Below are 17,481 nucleotides of genomic sequence, written 5' to 3' on the forward strand. Positions count from 1 at the left end.
TCTAATCAAGGCAACAGTAGCTGCTGTTTATTTTTCACTTCTGTGCAGAACAGTGTTTGTTAATAAAATAATCCCCAAACAATTGCCCTATTTGACAAATTCTCAAAATTGTTGTTAAAGTTAACAACAAAAAAGTGTTTCATGTGATTGCACTAAAAACCTCAGAACACCTGGTCCAAAGCACTGGAGCCTTCAAAGTACTAAAATTAATGATTTTGTTCTGTTCAAATGGAAGAAATATGAAACATATCAGACAATCTGCATTGTGAGATGCAAGTGTTATTGCAAATGCACCACAATAAAAAAACTGCTAAAACTGGCTCACAGATGGACAAAGTTGTTATTGTTTTCATGATCTTTTACAATGTGTTTGCAGGTTTCCACAGCCTTGTTTAAATTCAAGCAAGGACCTTTTTGCACCAAGTTTGCAGGATTTCATTTGTGAGTTGCACATTTAATCCTCCATGGCAGATGGTGATGAGTGGGAGTACCGCTGTATATTTGCAACAGATTCCTTATCATGCAAAATTAATTAAGTGCTTCTTGTGCTGCCTTCAAAATCAGAATTGTATTGTTTGTAAAAAGCTAATTCTTGCATATAGTTTTGTTAGAACCTATGCAATTTAAACGAAATATAAAGATGGTGACATGAGTACTACTTTAATGCAAATAGATAGTAGTAACTAAATTCAGTCCTTTCACACTGTAAAGCGAATGATCCTGTACATTTAAAATTCACTTGAAAATTTAAAAAAGTCATACTTTGGACTTCAGTGTTAGTTTCCCCAGATGCTGCTATGAACAAGGATAGTAAAGCAGTTAATCAGTGTCATTCAGACTTGTCGCTTTTTTCTTTAGCAGATTTCTTTTATCGAGAACTCATTTTTTTTTAAATTCACTTTTGTTTGGGGGTAGGGGAATTTTACCTTTGATTCTTACTAATTCAATCAGTCTTGTGCCCATGTGAATGCTCCTGGAAATTCTCCCTACATACTAATGACCACTTACAACTGATATTTCTTCCACACACCCTGTACTTGTTTCATTGGAGAAGAACAAACTTGGAACAATTATGTGCACTTCGAACAAGTTGCAAATCTTTAAGCCACCTCCTCCAATTCCCAAGGTGGGGGAAAACATATTCTCTGTAGAAATGTTAACATGAAGGTCTCTTGGCATGACAACAGAACACGTACATGATGTGGTAAAGCGTTTACTGTGACAAATATCAATTGCACAATATTTTGAAAAAATGACCAAACAAGCAAAATGACTCTATGTAGCTAGTCTTGTGCGAGCATAATGTTCTGTAAGCCAAATTTAAGTCAGTCAAGCACACTACGTGACCTAGCTGGAGACAGAGCACTTGAACTCTACAGGCAGAGATACGCACAGTGAAGTGGGTTATCCTCAATTTTCAGGAAGACTCATGATGATTTATCTAACCTGGCCCTCAAAAATATGATGACAGGCATCTTTTTAGCGAACTCCTCACTATGCTATCTAGGTGCCAAATAGAAGAATTAAAAATCTGTGTTGTCGATCCAGGTACAAGCTATCTTCTGTGCTCCTCCTCCAATGAAGATGGTGTTTCACTGGTTTTCATGGGGGTGGGGAGGAAAGGGGAAGGCAGGTGGCTGGTTTGTTTACTGCTGCCTTTGTTGGGGAGGAAGCTTTTGCAAAGAGGTGTATCTTGCATTGTGTTCTGAAGGAGGCAAGATATGAAACCCATCCAATGGCAGAGAATTTCGGTTGATGGCCATACATCAAGAACACCATATTCCCATCTCTGGAGAGATTTATAATAGCTGTCATTGTCCTTGTTGACTTTGGTATGACGCACAGGCAGAGATGCCCCCTCAGGTAGTCAGGCCCAATTCACGAAAGGTCTTGAGGATGAGCACTAGACCTTCACTGGGTATGGTATTGAACAGGATGTCAGGGCAATGCATGGAGGACCAAAAGGGATATGTTGCATCGGTCTCTTCTGCTCAAGAGAGGGGACGCTGGGTTGATCAGGCAGTGAGTAAAGGGTAATCAGAAATGAAATTTTGGATGTTTGGGCCATCTCTTCCACATAATGCACTCAATACAAAGGGAGCGCTGCACTCAGTCTGCGCCCAGTGTGAAGAGCGGAGAGGACTGTCCAGTTGTTAAAGCGCAGGACTGGAGTCAAGGGTCCTAAATTCTATCCCTGTTTCTACCACTGATCACTGTGTGATCTTGGAGAAGTCTAACCTATCTGTGCCTCATTGTTCTCATCTCCAATGTGAGATGAATACCTAGCTAGCTTCACAGAAATGTTAGGAAGCTTAGTCAGTCAGCTGTAAAATGCTTTGAGAGCCTCAGGTTAAAGGTACTACAGAGGGGTGCAAAGCATTATTTTTAAAACAGAAGGGTGGAGCTTTGTCCAATATGGCACATGAATCCAATTTTACTGGGGAGAGCTAGTGCGAAGCACGGATTAATTTATTTTAAGCTAGTGCCACCCCTTAGCTCTAAACTCAAAGTGCCTTGCCATACACATTTGGGAAAACAAAAACAAAACACCTTTCGCTGCATTTCTCCATGGGTAAGTAGCAGTAGATCAGTCAAGATGCGTAATAACACGCCAGTATTTTGAGATGAGAATGGGGTTCTTAGAATGAATGGTGAGTTTGGTTTTGCAAGTGATTCCCACCTTCTTTTGGGGGGAGGGATAGCTCAGTGGTTTGAGCATTGGCCTGCTAAACCCAGGGTTGTGAGTTCAATCCTTGAGGGGGCCACTTAGGGATCTAGGGCAAAATCAGTACTTGGTCCTGCTAGTGAAGGCAGGGGGCTGGACTCAATGACCTTTCAAGGTCCCTTCCAGTTCTAGGAGATGGGATATCTCCATTTATTTATTTATTTATTATTTTTTCCGGACAATATCTACCAGCATCCAATATGAGCAGTATTTCTTTTCTTTTCTTTTTTAAAGAAAGCTTTTAGTTGCTACCAAGAAGGAAGAGCTAATTCACAGTCTATAATATTTAAAGGGGGAAAACAGAGTGAAACAGACTAAGAGTGAAATCCTGGCCCCATTGAAGTCGATGGCAAAACTCCCATTGACTTCGATAGAGCTAGGATTTCATCTTAAAGCTGACGGTATAATATAAACACACAAAGCAGAGAGCACATAAGGTTTGGGAGCAGGGGGGAGGAGAGGTCATGAAAAGCACTAGTTACGATGCTACAAAAGTACTTTATTACTAACACTATTACCTGTGCATTTTTTTAAACTGAAATTTCAATTTTAGTTCAAATGGAAAAGGTCTGTACCCCTGTAGTATTAAAAATTCTTCCTAACTTTTTAAGAACTTCAGTTTCAAAATAAAATGGCAGCATTATAAAATGCTGTAGGAACGTGTTACTTTGGATTATATATTAGGATACGTGACATCCTAGAGTATTTAAACTTTTTTGATGCTGTGAAGCTGTTAGAGGTTTTTTAGCAACTAACCTTTAAACAGAGCAAAACAATAACGTTTACATTCTACTATATAATGCTCAGGTTAATTTAAGGATGAATCATGCAGGCTGTATATTTAAAAACAAACTCATTCCATGGCCTGAAATTAATTATTCTAACCAACATAGTAATTCAATCATAAAAACATGAGTTTATTAGTAGTGAAGCAGCTGAAGAACTGCATAGTCCACCGGTTGATACATTTTTTTCTATACTCGGTTATGAAATGCAGTGTTGCAATTTTACAAGGTACATATTTTCAATTAGCAAGAGAATGTTACAGAACACAAACATGGAGTGAATATTTGTATTTAATGGAATTTAAACCAATAAGTCAACTGAAAGAGAGATCACCTCTGGCTATAAAATGTGGTGAAAAAAAATCAAATTTTGAATGAATGTGGCAATATATAAATTTTAGAGCCATACAGCAGATATGTATCCTTCATACTGTATGACATTCATTGCATATCCATGTCAAAAAGAAAAGTCTAACTGATGGCTTAAAATTTGTATAATAATTAAAGCATTTAATATTTTTGCTTAATTTTGATATTGACTGAGTTAATACTTTCATTGTGTAAAAACATTGTGTACATTAAAAAAAAAATCACACAAACCAATTTAAAAAATATTTAAGTACAATTACTCTGCTGCAGTTAATGTTAGTGAAACCAACTCCATTTGGCTACGCTAAGGTTTTGGAAGAAAAACATATGAACAATGAATATGCTTCAACTGTTTTGTTTAGTACCTTAGGATCTCCCTTAAAGAACTTTCTACTGCAATTAGACTATAATATCTCCCTGCTTTATTGTGTGGCTGTGGTTACTAAAACATCTGAACACATTTAAAAATCTGGAAAATCCATAGCCATTCTACACACTTTCATTTATTGTCCGGACAATTAAAGTACAAATAATTCAAACACAACAAGGTTATTAAAAAAACATTTACAATACTTTCCCTCAGAAATGATCTAAACTAGCAAGGTTAACATGAAGTCATTCATTATAACTAAAGTATACAACTGCCTGGTTCTAAGAAAGTTTTTTTCCTTTAAATTATTATTCAGCTAGTAAAACACATTGTAGAGAAAAGATTCTGACATGCCTTCCCCACTAATGCTTAGCAAATGCATCAAAACTTTCCCAGCGAACTGCGCTCATTCATAGCAGATGATGTATAAAGGTTTCCCTGAACATTGAATGAGTGTTCTTTAGAACTAAAATATTTAAAAAATAAAAAAAACTAATAAAATTATGATGCTTTTGTTTTATCTGTCTACTACAAAAGTTTGCCTCTTCAGTGTGGAAAAAAAAACAATACTTAATCTACGTGCAGTTAGTGGGTATAGCATGGAAAAAATGCACAAAATAAGCACAAGTTATAAATAACCATAACGTTTTATTACCATTAAGACTAAACTTGTATTGAAAAGATTTTATATAACAAGACAAGAAAAGCAATAGCAAATTTAACTATCAACTAGATTATGCATAGCGAGTAACTGTTTCTAGTACTCAGGGAAGAGCATGACCCTTTTTTGTTTTAAATATATAACCGTACAAAGCACAAACATACTAAAATGATCAGTGCACTGGACATGGGAGAGCACCCCCTCAGTCATTTTGTTCCCTTAGCTCTGTTTTCCCCAATCTGAATTACATTAAAATAAAGACCCAGTTGTTTTCTTTTCTACTGTGCAGTAAGAAAAAATATTCACAACAAACATGACAATATATCAAACAATATTTCTACACAAGTTACCTTGATACCTCTGTCACTTAAGTATCATAAGAAAACATTTTAAGACATATACAAACAAAACTAGCAAAGTGTTACAACTTATAATAAATTAACAAAAAGAAAAAATAACTTTATATATATATATTTATATTATATATACACATACACACACAACAAAATGACACAATAATATGCTTCTTCCCATAGTTTAAGTAAACAAATAAGTAGACTAGCCAAACTAGCTATATTTGATTTTGGCCATATGCATCACATCGGCAATTAAATAAATAAGTGTTTCAAGCAACATAAACAGTGTTCCAAATGTGCCAACACAGCCCAATTTATATCAGCATGGGCTATAAAGTGAATTTGAAAATTCTTAACAAATTTTAAGCAAATTATTTTTTCTAAACACATTACATTTAACTATGATACTAAGATATGTAAATAATTCTGTAGCACCTACTGCTCAAACCAAGGAAGTTTTTGATCAAAACAATTATTTTTTTTTAAACTTTTGTTCTGCTGATATCCCATACTGATGACTTAAAGAAAAACTGTCTTGCAACTCATCTCCTTGCTTTTGGGTTTTGACTGTGGGTAACTGTGTGCCTGGGAAGAACACTCTCCCGTACTGTATTTAATATTTTTATTACATGCTATGAAAAGATACGAAGATCATCTGTTTGTAGCCCATCCTTCAAAAAACAATCTACTAATCCAGTTTAAAACACACGTCTTGATCTCTAAAAAGTTACCAGTGCAGTATGAACATGACAAAGTTGTCAATTTCCCCTAAATTAGCCAGTCAAAATATTTTTTCTCAAATCCAGATTCTCTTGTAAAAATTCTTTATATTTTATAAAAATAGATTTTTCTTGAAACCCATTTTCAGCAAAGAGACCACCTCTTTGGCAACATTGTTAATGTTATTTAAATTGTTCTGTCATCAGGTATCCCCCTTTTACCCCATTCCCTAACAGAAGACTGTTTAGTTCACATGATATAAAAGAAAAAAGGAAAAATAAAAAAGGTTGCAAAAGTATGTGTTTTTTTGTTGGTTTTTTTTTTGCAATTTTTATTGTTCCTCTTTAATTTATAGGGGGGGTTTACCAATCTGATTGGATCAAAATTTGAAAAAAAAAAAAAAGAAAAATATTTTTTTTTTCTTTCTTTTAATCCCATTAGTTTGTAAAAATTGTTTTTGTTTTTTATTTTTTTTCAAATGAGCGAATGGTCGTCTTAAAAAGAGCCACCTTCAAGAAAGGTAGTAAAACTAACTGGCTGGGTAAAAATCCCTGCACATTGTTATCGATGTATATTATATTCAACAACGACAGCTATGAAAGAACATTCAATGCATCAAAGGTTTTTTTTGTTTTTGTTTTTTTTTCTAAGCATTATAAAATCCTTTCCTGTTCATCACAGGATATCCAATGTTTTAATACTTAGGCAACACTGGCTTATAAAGTCCATGGTTGAATATAAGCCTTGCAGAGTTTTCGTTTGTTCGTATATATATTTATATATATATATATATGTTTTAGTAAGTAAGGATATGAAATTCAGGATTTGTGGGTTTTGTTGGTTTTAAAGGAAACTTGCAATACTCTGTCTCCTAAACGGTATCCATTAAGGCTGGCAATTGCCATGGCAGCTTCGTCATAGTTGGTCATAGTGACAAAGCCAAATCCCTTGCACTTGTTGGTGTTGAAATCGCGGATCACCTTGACGTTATTAACTGCTCCGAAGGGGCCAAAGAGCTGCCACAGCACACTTTCATCTGAGTCGGGAGACAAATTGTAGACAAAGATACACCATCCAGTCCCAGTGTGGCCAGGAATATTCATTCCAACAAGGCTCGTCATCCCATCAATTGTGATCGGGGAAAACCTACCAAATAAAAAGAGGGGGCTATTCTAGACATAGCGCTTAGCACAAATTACACGGAACTGAGACTTAAAATAAAGCTCATTACGGTTTCATGATCCAGTCCTTGGGATGTAAACTATATGTCCATCTTTGCTCTCAGTTACACAGGTGCCACTAACACCTACTGAAATGAATGGTAGCTGGGAACAATGTAACAGACGAGAACTGGGCACAATGACGTTTCCCTTCCACAATAAGTTCTAGTTTGCTGTGTCTGAGGTCTAATAAAGGGAATTCTTAAGGAACATCTAAATAAGCATGGGCCAAATCTTGCAGTGCTAATTAGGAATTTCACTGAATGAGTAAGAAATGCAGCATTTGGCCTGACATTTCTATCAATAAAACAACTCAGCTAAAGGACTGTGCACAGAACTGCAAAGTTACCAACGATTTAACACGTTACATCCCCTACCAGACCCTCATGGAAAAATGGATCTCTTAGGGCTTGGTTTTAACATTGTCAAATTTCAGCAATATCTCTGTATTGAGCCTTTTTATATATCCTAAAAGCATTTGAGAGATTTTTAGATAGAAAACAAGAAGTTTTGTCTGTTTCTAGTATACAGACTTTTATTCAAATATATTTTTTAAAAATTAATTGTTGGTAACGTTATCTTAAAAATGTCTGTGCATATCAATGAGCATATGTGTAGTAATTGTAAAGTAGGAAAACCAGTGCATGAAGACAACTTGCTTGGTTAAATCACCTCCTTTAGCAGTTGATAAAACACCATCATTTTTGAGGCCATTATCAATGGGTTACATTTAAAGTAACTGTTACATGTAAGAAAAGTCTTGCTAAAAATCGTATTTCCACACTGAATTTTAAAGCAGGCATCCTCAATGAATTTTAATTCCTATACTGAATAATTCTTACCTTTGTTTTGCAATGCAGATGTGCAGACTGCAAGCTCTCTATTAGAAAACTTGTAATAATATTTATAATATTTTTAGTTACATTTAGTGAATAGAACTCCTTAACATTACTCTACTGCAAGTGGAAGTGAACAGACAATACAAGGAATTTTAGTGTGTTGATTGCTTATCTTCTATGTGGAATTACACTTAAAGTCTTGACTGCCCTTTGACGTACATCCAGAACACTTCTGGATATTGCACCTAAATAGAGAAATATCACTCAATTTTTTCTACAGCCTGCAAACACTTATGCAAATCAGCAACTTTATTCACACACATAACAGCTTGGAGGACTGGGCCCTCTGACTCATATGCAGGCTTGCAAAAGTGTTCAGGGTTGCAGTAACTCTACTCTTATTGAAGTCACTGCAAACAATTCCTACTGAATTCCACTTTAGAAAAATCCCACCCAGAATATCTGTAATGCTTTTTTTTTCATTTTTGTATACTTAAACTAATTATCATACTGGCACAGCACCGTTTTGCTAGTGTAGACTTCTTTGTGCATTTCCTCAGCTGGTGCAAACAGACAGCTAAAGCTGTGCGAATAACTGATTTTTAAGTTTGCGAATAGTTGAGTCTGGATTGAACTAAACCTTCAGTTCAAACCAAAACAAAATATTTAGTTTCTGATTTTTACATTTTTAATTTTTTTGTATTCTAAAATTAAAATAAATTTCTAAATGAAAAGTTGTTTTGAATCAAAAAATCAAAATGTTTTGCTTCAAAAATGTCTAAATGAATCATTCTGATTTTTTGGGGAAACCTTTTAGGGCTTTAAAAAAAAAAAAACACAACACTGAAGCAATTCAGCAAAATCAATACACCTCTACCCCGATATAACGCTGTCCTCAGGAGCCAAAAAATCTTACCGCGTTATAGGTGAAACCGCGTTATATCGAACTTGCTTTGATCCACCGGAGTGCGCAGCCCCGCCCCCCCCGGAGCGCTGCTTTACCGCGTTATATCCGAATTCGTGTTATATCGGGTCGCGTTATATCGGGGTAGAGGTGTACAAATATGCCAAATGTTTCTGTCAAAACAAATCCACCGTTTTCAATGAAAAAAAACATTTTGTCTGAAAAACGTTATCCAGCTCTAGACAAAGCTGGAGCTATGTCTTTTTATACCAGCTGAGAACCTGGCCCATTAGATAGTAAGTTCTCTTCTCTACAAGGAATACATTTCAACAAATTGAGGGTACAGCTAATTACTGAACAAATTCCTTTCAGCCAGCAGAACAGGCTTCTTTGAGTACAAATCAGAAAATGGGGTCTTGAAGTTTGCAAACTTTAACAGCCTACATAAAGGCCAGCAAATACTATTTATGCTGTTATACTTTATACGGAGTGTGTTTGTGTAAGAATATTTGACTGTGTACTTCCATACAAATCATGTTAACAGACTGATTATATGGTGCACACACAGTTGTGCAGTACAACAGTATGCTAGTTTTTTGGATCTAAGGTTGCCAAATGCACAAGAAATACGATTATATAATTAAAGACTTGCGATGCACATGCACCATGAGTCAAAGTTTCATATTCAACCTTAACATTATCATTTTTTCCAGATGTTTGAGAATTCAACTGTGCAAACTTAATCTTCCCTTAATATAATTTTTAATAGAATTTTCTATGTTTATTTTTAAACTAAAATAGAGCTATTTAGCTATACATCACCAGAATGCCTTCTAGCACTTTCAGAGGTTCACAAGAGAGAGCCTCTCTCCTCCAAACCTCAGGAGCTGTGCAGCTTTTACCTGCTCATGAAACCTTAACTACAGCAACTGCTTCATCTCTCACTATAATATAGGCTGATGTGGTATAAAAGTTTACTGACATGAGTTTGGGATGGCGTATTATTCACTAGTGGCAAAGCTGTGAATTATAGAAGTCAACCCCAATGAATCTTTCATTCCATGCCAAATCATCCTGTATTTTGTATAGGATACACATTTTATAGCAAAATTTATCTGGGGATGTTTTAGAGACGGTTTCAGAAGTTTTTATTTATACATCCAAATAACACAGAGTTTTCTAGGAGGGTAAGTACAATTCTTCAGGACTTGCAGGAAGAAGAAAATAACTAACAATTTTAAGAAACTTCAATAAACACTGAAAAAAAAGCTGTTGTGATGTTTAATGCCTGATGTCTCATGATCTATCAGTGCCAGAAACAAAAGCCTTAGAACAGCGGAAAGGAGATACCTGGCTCTCTAACGATATTAGTCTGCTTTTCCTTGCCTTGATGAGTCACATGAAATCAGAAATTAAACCTTCCGCAGTCTAGGACAGAACATGGTTTGTCCTGTACCACAGGTCAGTGTAATTCTGGGTAGGAAATTAAATATTTGGGAGAAAAAAAAATTCTCAAACAGTTATTTGTAAGTGGCAGCTGTTTGAAGCTGCTAAGAGTTTTGGAACGTTACTAGCAGGACTGAAAGATGGATTAGTGGGCAGACTGCAGGTGAGGCAGTGAAAGGGGCATAATGAATTGCAGAACCATGCAGCAAATTTTGATTCACGTGCTGATCATGGGACACATGATTTGGGTTTTTTGGATAGATGTAAAACATGTAATTTGAAAGTTACTTTGGCGTACAAGTAATCTTATGGTGTACATGGCATTACGTTGCTCAATTGCCATTACTGTAGTAGTTAAGACTTACTCTACTGTCCACTTCTGAACAGTTTAAAGATATACTTACCATGCCATGTTTGGGATGAGCTTTATAAAAGAGCACCTAGTTTTCATGAATGTGCACGGCTGACCATTCCTGTAGACTAAGGTGCTTCCTCAGCTCATAGTGCAGGGCTATAGGTGCACAGCTCTGCATAATGTCAGGAATGAGACTATGCCCCTATAGTTCTGAAAGGTTCCCCAGTGTCGATGTGTGTCGTTAACAAAGAGGAAACACTAACATATATCAACTTCTTTTTTCCGATTGAACATGGAACACACTCATTATGGAACATGAATGTTTCAAAATCAACTGAGCTTTAATTCCAATCTGAACACACAAACCTGTGTAAATTAAAACAAACACACAAAGAAACAAACCACAAGCACTAAGAAATATTGGCAACAATTGTTAAACCTGTAACAAAAGAAACTTAGGGCTGATTAAGGTGCATACAGTTACACTTTTAAAGATAACTTTGTGGTAGGACACAGCTAGAGGAAAGGATGAGGCTATTTAATTCTATTTTCCTCTGACAATTTTCACAGTATCAGATCAGAGATTAGCAAAAACTTCAGTTTAATAGTTTTGATTCAGGAAAACATGCCATTTAGCAGCACTATTGGTGTTAGAATACTTATAGCTGTTGCACCTAAACCATCTGAGAAGCCCACCTGTAAATAAAAGAAAAGGTGAAAAAAACCCACACACAACTTTTGAGTGTGGCCTTAAAGTAACAAAACCAACTGAAGTCCAAACTTAAAAAAAGAATTTGACATGCTGGTGGAAGAAAAGAAGGAATTAAAAAAAAAATAAAGTTAGTGATTTAAAAAATAAATTGTAGCACCAATCTGTGCCAACATGGACATCTGGCAATCTGTGGAATTCTAATTACCTCTTTACGCCATAGGCCATATTAAGCAAATTGTCCAGCCTGAAAAGAGAAGGAGGGTCTTTGGGTTAATGTCTCACAGATGGCAAGATCGCTCAATGGAACTATTATTAATAATGTTCCATTTTCAAAGAAGAAATGTTCAACAAGTTTCTCACACATCTAAGGAGTTTAGGAAACAGGAACTCTCTTGAGTTTCAAACTGCATTCAGATTTCAATCACAATATTTAATGCCATTTTAACATGCTTTGAGATTTCAGAAAGGTGAACTCTCACTAAATAGCTATATCTCAAGATTTGACTGGGTGTTAAAAATTCCCCTTTGATTTTTCATTTGTAGATTATATTAGTATGAAATCATAACAAGTACAATACTTCAACAGTTCACCTTTCATTGCAATAAAACTTGTGAATAAAATGTTACAATCCAAAATTAGAGGAATAGAAACATACTGGTTATAAGCAACTCTTGCTTCCCAGTTTCACAAAACTGTTTAGATTTTTTCTTTTGTTTAGAAACATATTTAGTAATAACGATCTCCAAAAGCTGCCAATGTAAATTACCATTGAATTTGGGAAATTAAATTTAATCTACTTTATGTTTAATACACAATATGAAAAATCCTTTATCTACATAAGGAGTCAGTGGTAGCCTCAGTGGCTTTTATACCCTTACCAAAGATGTTTTAAATATACACTTGTTTTCATATAAACCAGGCAGGTGACTGACCTTTTCTGTGTTCTTCTTTAATTCATTTCAGATTTTAAAATTTGCAAATTTCACAGTAAAATAAATTTAATAGCTAATATTTATCTTAACCACGCAAGTAAGTCCAAGCATTCCTATTTAATATTTTTTAAAGAAAGACCTTTTGCTAAAAATGCTAGGTTGCCTAAATATTATACATAATCAAAATAACACAGAGAGAACCCAGTACTGCTAATACTGTGTTACATATGAGATACAAGCAGTACTTTCAAAATGTAAATCATAAAACATCACACAGCATCTCAGCACTCATATCAAAGACTACACAAGGTCTCTTTATACCTTGAGCAGACATCTGAAGCTAATAATGTCATAAAACTACTGCTGAATAGAATAAACACGCAACTTTTTGCCAGCCACCAGCCCTACACTCAATGTTAAATTGAAAGTTGCATGAAAACCACAATAATACTGCAGAAAAAGTTGATAACAAAACAAAAACAAAAAAAAAAAAACAGAAAAGTCACTTTCCATTTCAGTATCAATATAACCTTTTATTCTGTCATCCTTTACCTAAGGCCTCATGAGATCTGATTGTATAGTTGAGATGTTTTAGTCAATATGGAATGACTATGGCTGTGAGCAGATTTTCCTGTTCACTCACTTGGAAATAATGTTTTATTTTACAAAGAAATTGAAGTCAATCTACAATTCCAAAATACATTTTTAACACAACCCCTACCCCAAGTCATCATAGCTGGTAGAGCTCCAGTTCTTTTGCAGATCGATAGTTACCTGAATCTCTGAGCCTGGTGGTGTAGTGGTCCAGGGTAGCGTCTGTTGGGAGACTGGTACAGCTGCGAAAGGAGTGCCTGGCTTGTCTTCTGGCTGGGGTTATTGGCGAACTTCACAGTAATTGGTTCTGTAGCACCACTAGGTTTCTGGCCATTTAGTCCCTTTATGGCTTCTTCTGCTTCTATTCTCTTATCGAAACGGATAAATCCCACACCTCGAGAGACACCTGGGAATAAAGAAAAGACCTTGTTAAATAAAGGTTAAAAAAAAGTAAGAACAGCTTCAGGAGTCTTTCACATATCTAAGGAAACAAAACAACATGTTCATTTTGATCTGAGTTCAGAACACACTACTTTGTGATATAAAAATTATTTTCCCCATCAAGGGGAAAAAACCCTGCTCTCTTAAGATCATTTACTGAACCTTCCCTCCTACGTTATATTGTGATAATTGTAGCAGATGACAGACATACAAGTAGTAAATTGCTTGATACATTCCCCTTAAATATGGATTACCAGTAATTTTTAAAAGATTCTGCATTTAAAAAACACCCAGTGCATTTACTTCCCCTTAAAGTTACATATATAAAGAACTGTGTATGTACAGTAACATCTATCTCTATACGATTACATTTTACATCCAAAGTCATGGCTTCTTACTGTACATCTGTACAGTTTGCTGCTTCACTATAACCATTCTGCTTCAAAAGCATTTAAGTTTGCCATTTTCTGAAAATACTTAAAGTTTTAAAAAAGTTTTTTTAACCTGTGACTTGATCAACCAGAATTCGTGAGGTGATGATGCGCCCATATTGTGAAAATAACTGTTCTAGTTCTTTCTGGGTCATCGTTTTTGGAAGGCCGCTAACATACAAGTTAGCATCTCTGATTGATGCTGAACTTGGACGGGCGTATGACACCTAGGGGATTAAAAATAAAGAATTAATACACTTTCCATGAATGCATTTACCTCATACATTTAAATCAACAGATTATTTATTGTCTTTACAATCCATAGCATTGGTTTAAATAACCCTGCAATTCAGATTTTAGCTGTTCTTTTACAAGCAACAAGGACTAGGAAAATGTGAGGGAAAACAAAAGGAAAGCAGGAGATAACTTGAACAAATGTAAGGATAAGGCCTCTCTAAGTGAAAGCACAAAATAGCTACTGTACAGCGGTAGATTAACGCACAACTTCCCACGCACAGCTTTGTAAATTTACCCCATAGTCTGTGGATGCACAGATAATTTACTGTATTCAACACATAACAATCTTTGAATATACCAAGCTTTCTGAGGTTCCAGTGTGTTTTGTTTCAAGCACTTGAAACAGATCAGGTTAGTTGCAAAGAGATCTTTTACGCTATATCCCTTTGTATTTTCATTCTAAGCTGGCAACATCTTCCCTTGCTGAATTATAATGTACTAGTGTATCAGGCTAAATCAACATCTACGTCAGGAACCATAAATACAGTGTATCTGCCATTTTATTTCAAAAAGTCCCTTGCAATGTAAGCCTGAAACCAGACTGTAAAAATACTATGCCCAAATAAGCAAAAATCCAGTTGATGCATTACGTATGTATTGTGAAAAAATTATTACACCAGATTTCTGTTAAGGGCTTAACGTTTTTCTACCAAAACGCAAACACAACCCAAATAGAATTTCAAATGGGTTTACATCTGTACCACACTCATAAGCAAAACTTAACACTTACTGTATTCAGAATTCTTTTTTTATTTTAAAAGAAAAACACACTCTTAAAAACAATCTACATCTTAGATTAATAAAAGCACTCCCTGATAAAGGTGTTTCTTGCATGGCTAGTATGAAATAAAGATTGTGAAGAGATTTATTTTACAGCACATTTGAAACACTGTTCGCTCTAACTTTCTGAACAATTTGAATTTCATCTAATGCAATGTATTTAAATCTACACATCTATAAATTCCCACTGTCTACACATACGGTATACGCAGGTAGGCAGGGGAGGGAAGGTCCAGTCACGAATATGATGCATTAAGCAAGCCTGTCTCCCTCTCCCCAACACAATGATAGATGTCTTTATGTGCTCCACACCTAAAAATAGATGTTGACTCAACACAGAAAAGTACGTGAATGACTAATATTTGCTTCCACAGCCTTTTGCATGTAACAGGAGACAAACTCTCTACTGATTTTACATTGTAAAGTTTTTGGTGACTTTTTTTTTTTTAAATAACTCACGTGTTTGTACATAACTTTTGTTAAAACTCATGTTAAACAATAAGACTAAAGGGAAATGGATGAAAAGTAAGGAAAATGCTGAAAAAGAGTGTAGCTAAAACATTTACACCCAAGATGGCAGGCACAGACAATGCTATACCATGGCACTGGCACAAGTAACCAGTCTCACAGTTTTCCAATATCAATGGATGAGTATCAAAGCAGTAAAGAACATTGTAGGTGGGATTTCAGTAAGTGCCCCCATGACTTCAGAGCTTGAGTCCCATGGACTTTCAATGGGTCAAGTGCTCCTAAGTCACTTACAGGCCTTGTAAAACCCCACCCTGGGTGTTTAGTGTGGCGCTGAGAGTACAGTCCATGTAGCTCAGCGCTCCTTCATGTAATTCCTACATGATGCCTGATGGTTTGGTGGAGAGGTCCAAGGGTTTCATAGACTGGCCTTTCATCTGTGGAGAACACAGTTAAAATCTTGTCTTAGATCATACATGAGTTTGGTGGTTTCTTATTCTCAGTTTATGTATAATCACAAAACCGCCACGTATTTTGGAGCAAGTTATGGGATAACTGGCAGGCACTGCTTAAGGCGGATCCAGAATTAAAATAGCTGGGGTGGGGGGGTCACATGCTAACTCTGGAGTACACTTGCAGGGCAACATCTGGGAGATTTCACAGCACTTGTTCACTCTACGCCAGGCTTCAGATGCTATGATTAACCTCTGTTTTCAAGAGAAATAAACTACGTCTTGGCGTAAAATCCTGGCTCCACTGAAGTCATAGAGAGTTTTGCCACTGACTTCAATGGGGCCAGGATTTCACCCTGAATTTTCAGAAAGAATCTACTACCTCAAAATAATTTTCTATAAACAGCCTATCTTAATAAGGGCACACAGTCAAGGTTCACACCTCTAGAATTCAACCTACTTTAGGGGGAAAAAAACACTTTAAACCTACCCTTTGGAAAAATCTATCTGCTCCTAAAAACTGAGAACTGCAAGACACACAAAATTCTTTGGCAAACTGCCAAATCCAGGTCCTGGGTTTCTTCACATTAGCACATTCAGCAACCCAGTGCCTTATTCTACCCTGAGCAGAAAAGGTATATGGATAGAGGAAAATACCACTTTTGGGGGCACTGAAAGACTGGGATTCTTGTATATTTTAATACTCTGCTCTGTTCTTGTGAGCCATGCAGACAGGCAAAGTGGGTGGAGAGAGAGAGAGAGAGATTGTGCAAAGTTCACTCTCACACAAACACATCCACCCACACCGCATGTAAACCACATCATTAACTGAGATCTAATTTTAGTTCCACCTGCCTTAAAACAGTCAGGTTGCAGGGGATTCTGGGCAAGGAGCTGCCAAAGGTTAGTCAGCGATCCTCAATCTCCAAGACATAGGGTTCGGAGTGTGAGATGGACACAAGGCTAGTGAAGGCTATTTCTTCTCCTCAGTCTTTTCCCGACTTCCCTCCCAGGTCAATCAAGTACAAATCCATTGGTTAGACAGACCCATCCTCTTAAGTTATTGTTCAATTAGTAGTGTGCACCCACATGTTTTTATAAGGGGTTACAGGAAAAAATCCCAACACTTCACCATGCTGCGAAGGGGTCAGAACAGTTATTATGGAGATGTGCCAAAACAGGCTCCCGTTTTGTTACTGAAAATTGTAGAACACTCCGAAAATGTGTCGCACGAATTCTTTATGTTTACACTTATCTCCCATTAGGAACCTTAGTTTGCTTTTACCAGCATGAGGGATCTGAAATACAAAAGACTAGTTAAAAAAGAAAAAAAAATCCTTACAACTGCAAGTTCATATTAATGATTGCGAACAGGACAACTGCAAGAGAAAGGTTGGTCCTGGCACTTTATAGCTTGGAAGTGGAGGGCTGTTCCACTCCATCAGATCATTTTCAAGCTGCTTGGGTCAAATTGCCAAGGGAGACAATGTGATATTGTTGGGTTTGTTTTATGGCTCACCAGTTTCCAATGTTAATTTGCATACATATATACACAAAATAATTATGGAGAAAATATTTTTGCTAGACTACTACCAATCCTACAAGAAATAAAATGAAACTTGT

General features: G+C 36.1%; 1 protein-coding gene across 7 annotated transcripts in view; it reads right to left on the bottom strand.

Moving 5' to 3' along the window:
- Nucleotides 1-6,804: 6,804 nt before the first annotated feature.
- The window catches only part of LOC113406566 (ELAV-like protein 4), a 73,252-nt gene continuing 62,575 nt past the window's right edge, over nt 6,805-17,481 (bottom strand). Inside the window, exons 3-8 of one of the 7 annotated variants that reach the window (XM_026651883.2) lie at nt 13,935-14,088; nt 13,170-13,395; nt 11,668-11,706; nt 10,313-10,321; nt 8,365-8,391; nt 6,805-7,153 (exon numbers count right to left, since the gene is read on the bottom strand). In XM_026651883.2, coding sequence (XP_026507668.1) covers nt 6,805-7,153; nt 8,365-8,391; nt 10,313-10,321; nt 11,668-11,706; nt 13,170-13,395; nt 13,935-14,088 — 804 coding nt within the window. Of the gene's footprint in view, nt 7,154-8,364; nt 8,392-9,851; nt 9,855-10,312; nt 10,322-11,085; nt 11,103-11,667; nt 11,707-13,169; nt 13,396-13,934; nt 14,089-17,481 lie in introns of all 7 variants that reach the window. The other 6 variants (XM_026651884.2, XM_026651886.2, XM_026651881.2 and 3 more) reach the window with 6 other exon arrangements.

The sequence above is a fragment of the Terrapene carolina genome, unplaced genomic scaffold (assembly GCF_002925995.2).
Source record: "Terrapene carolina triunguis isolate 2854851 unplaced genomic scaffold, T_m_triunguis-2.0 Scaffold105, whole genome shotgun sequence".
NCBI lineage: Eukaryota > Metazoa > Chordata > Testudines > Emydidae > Terrapene > Terrapene triunguis.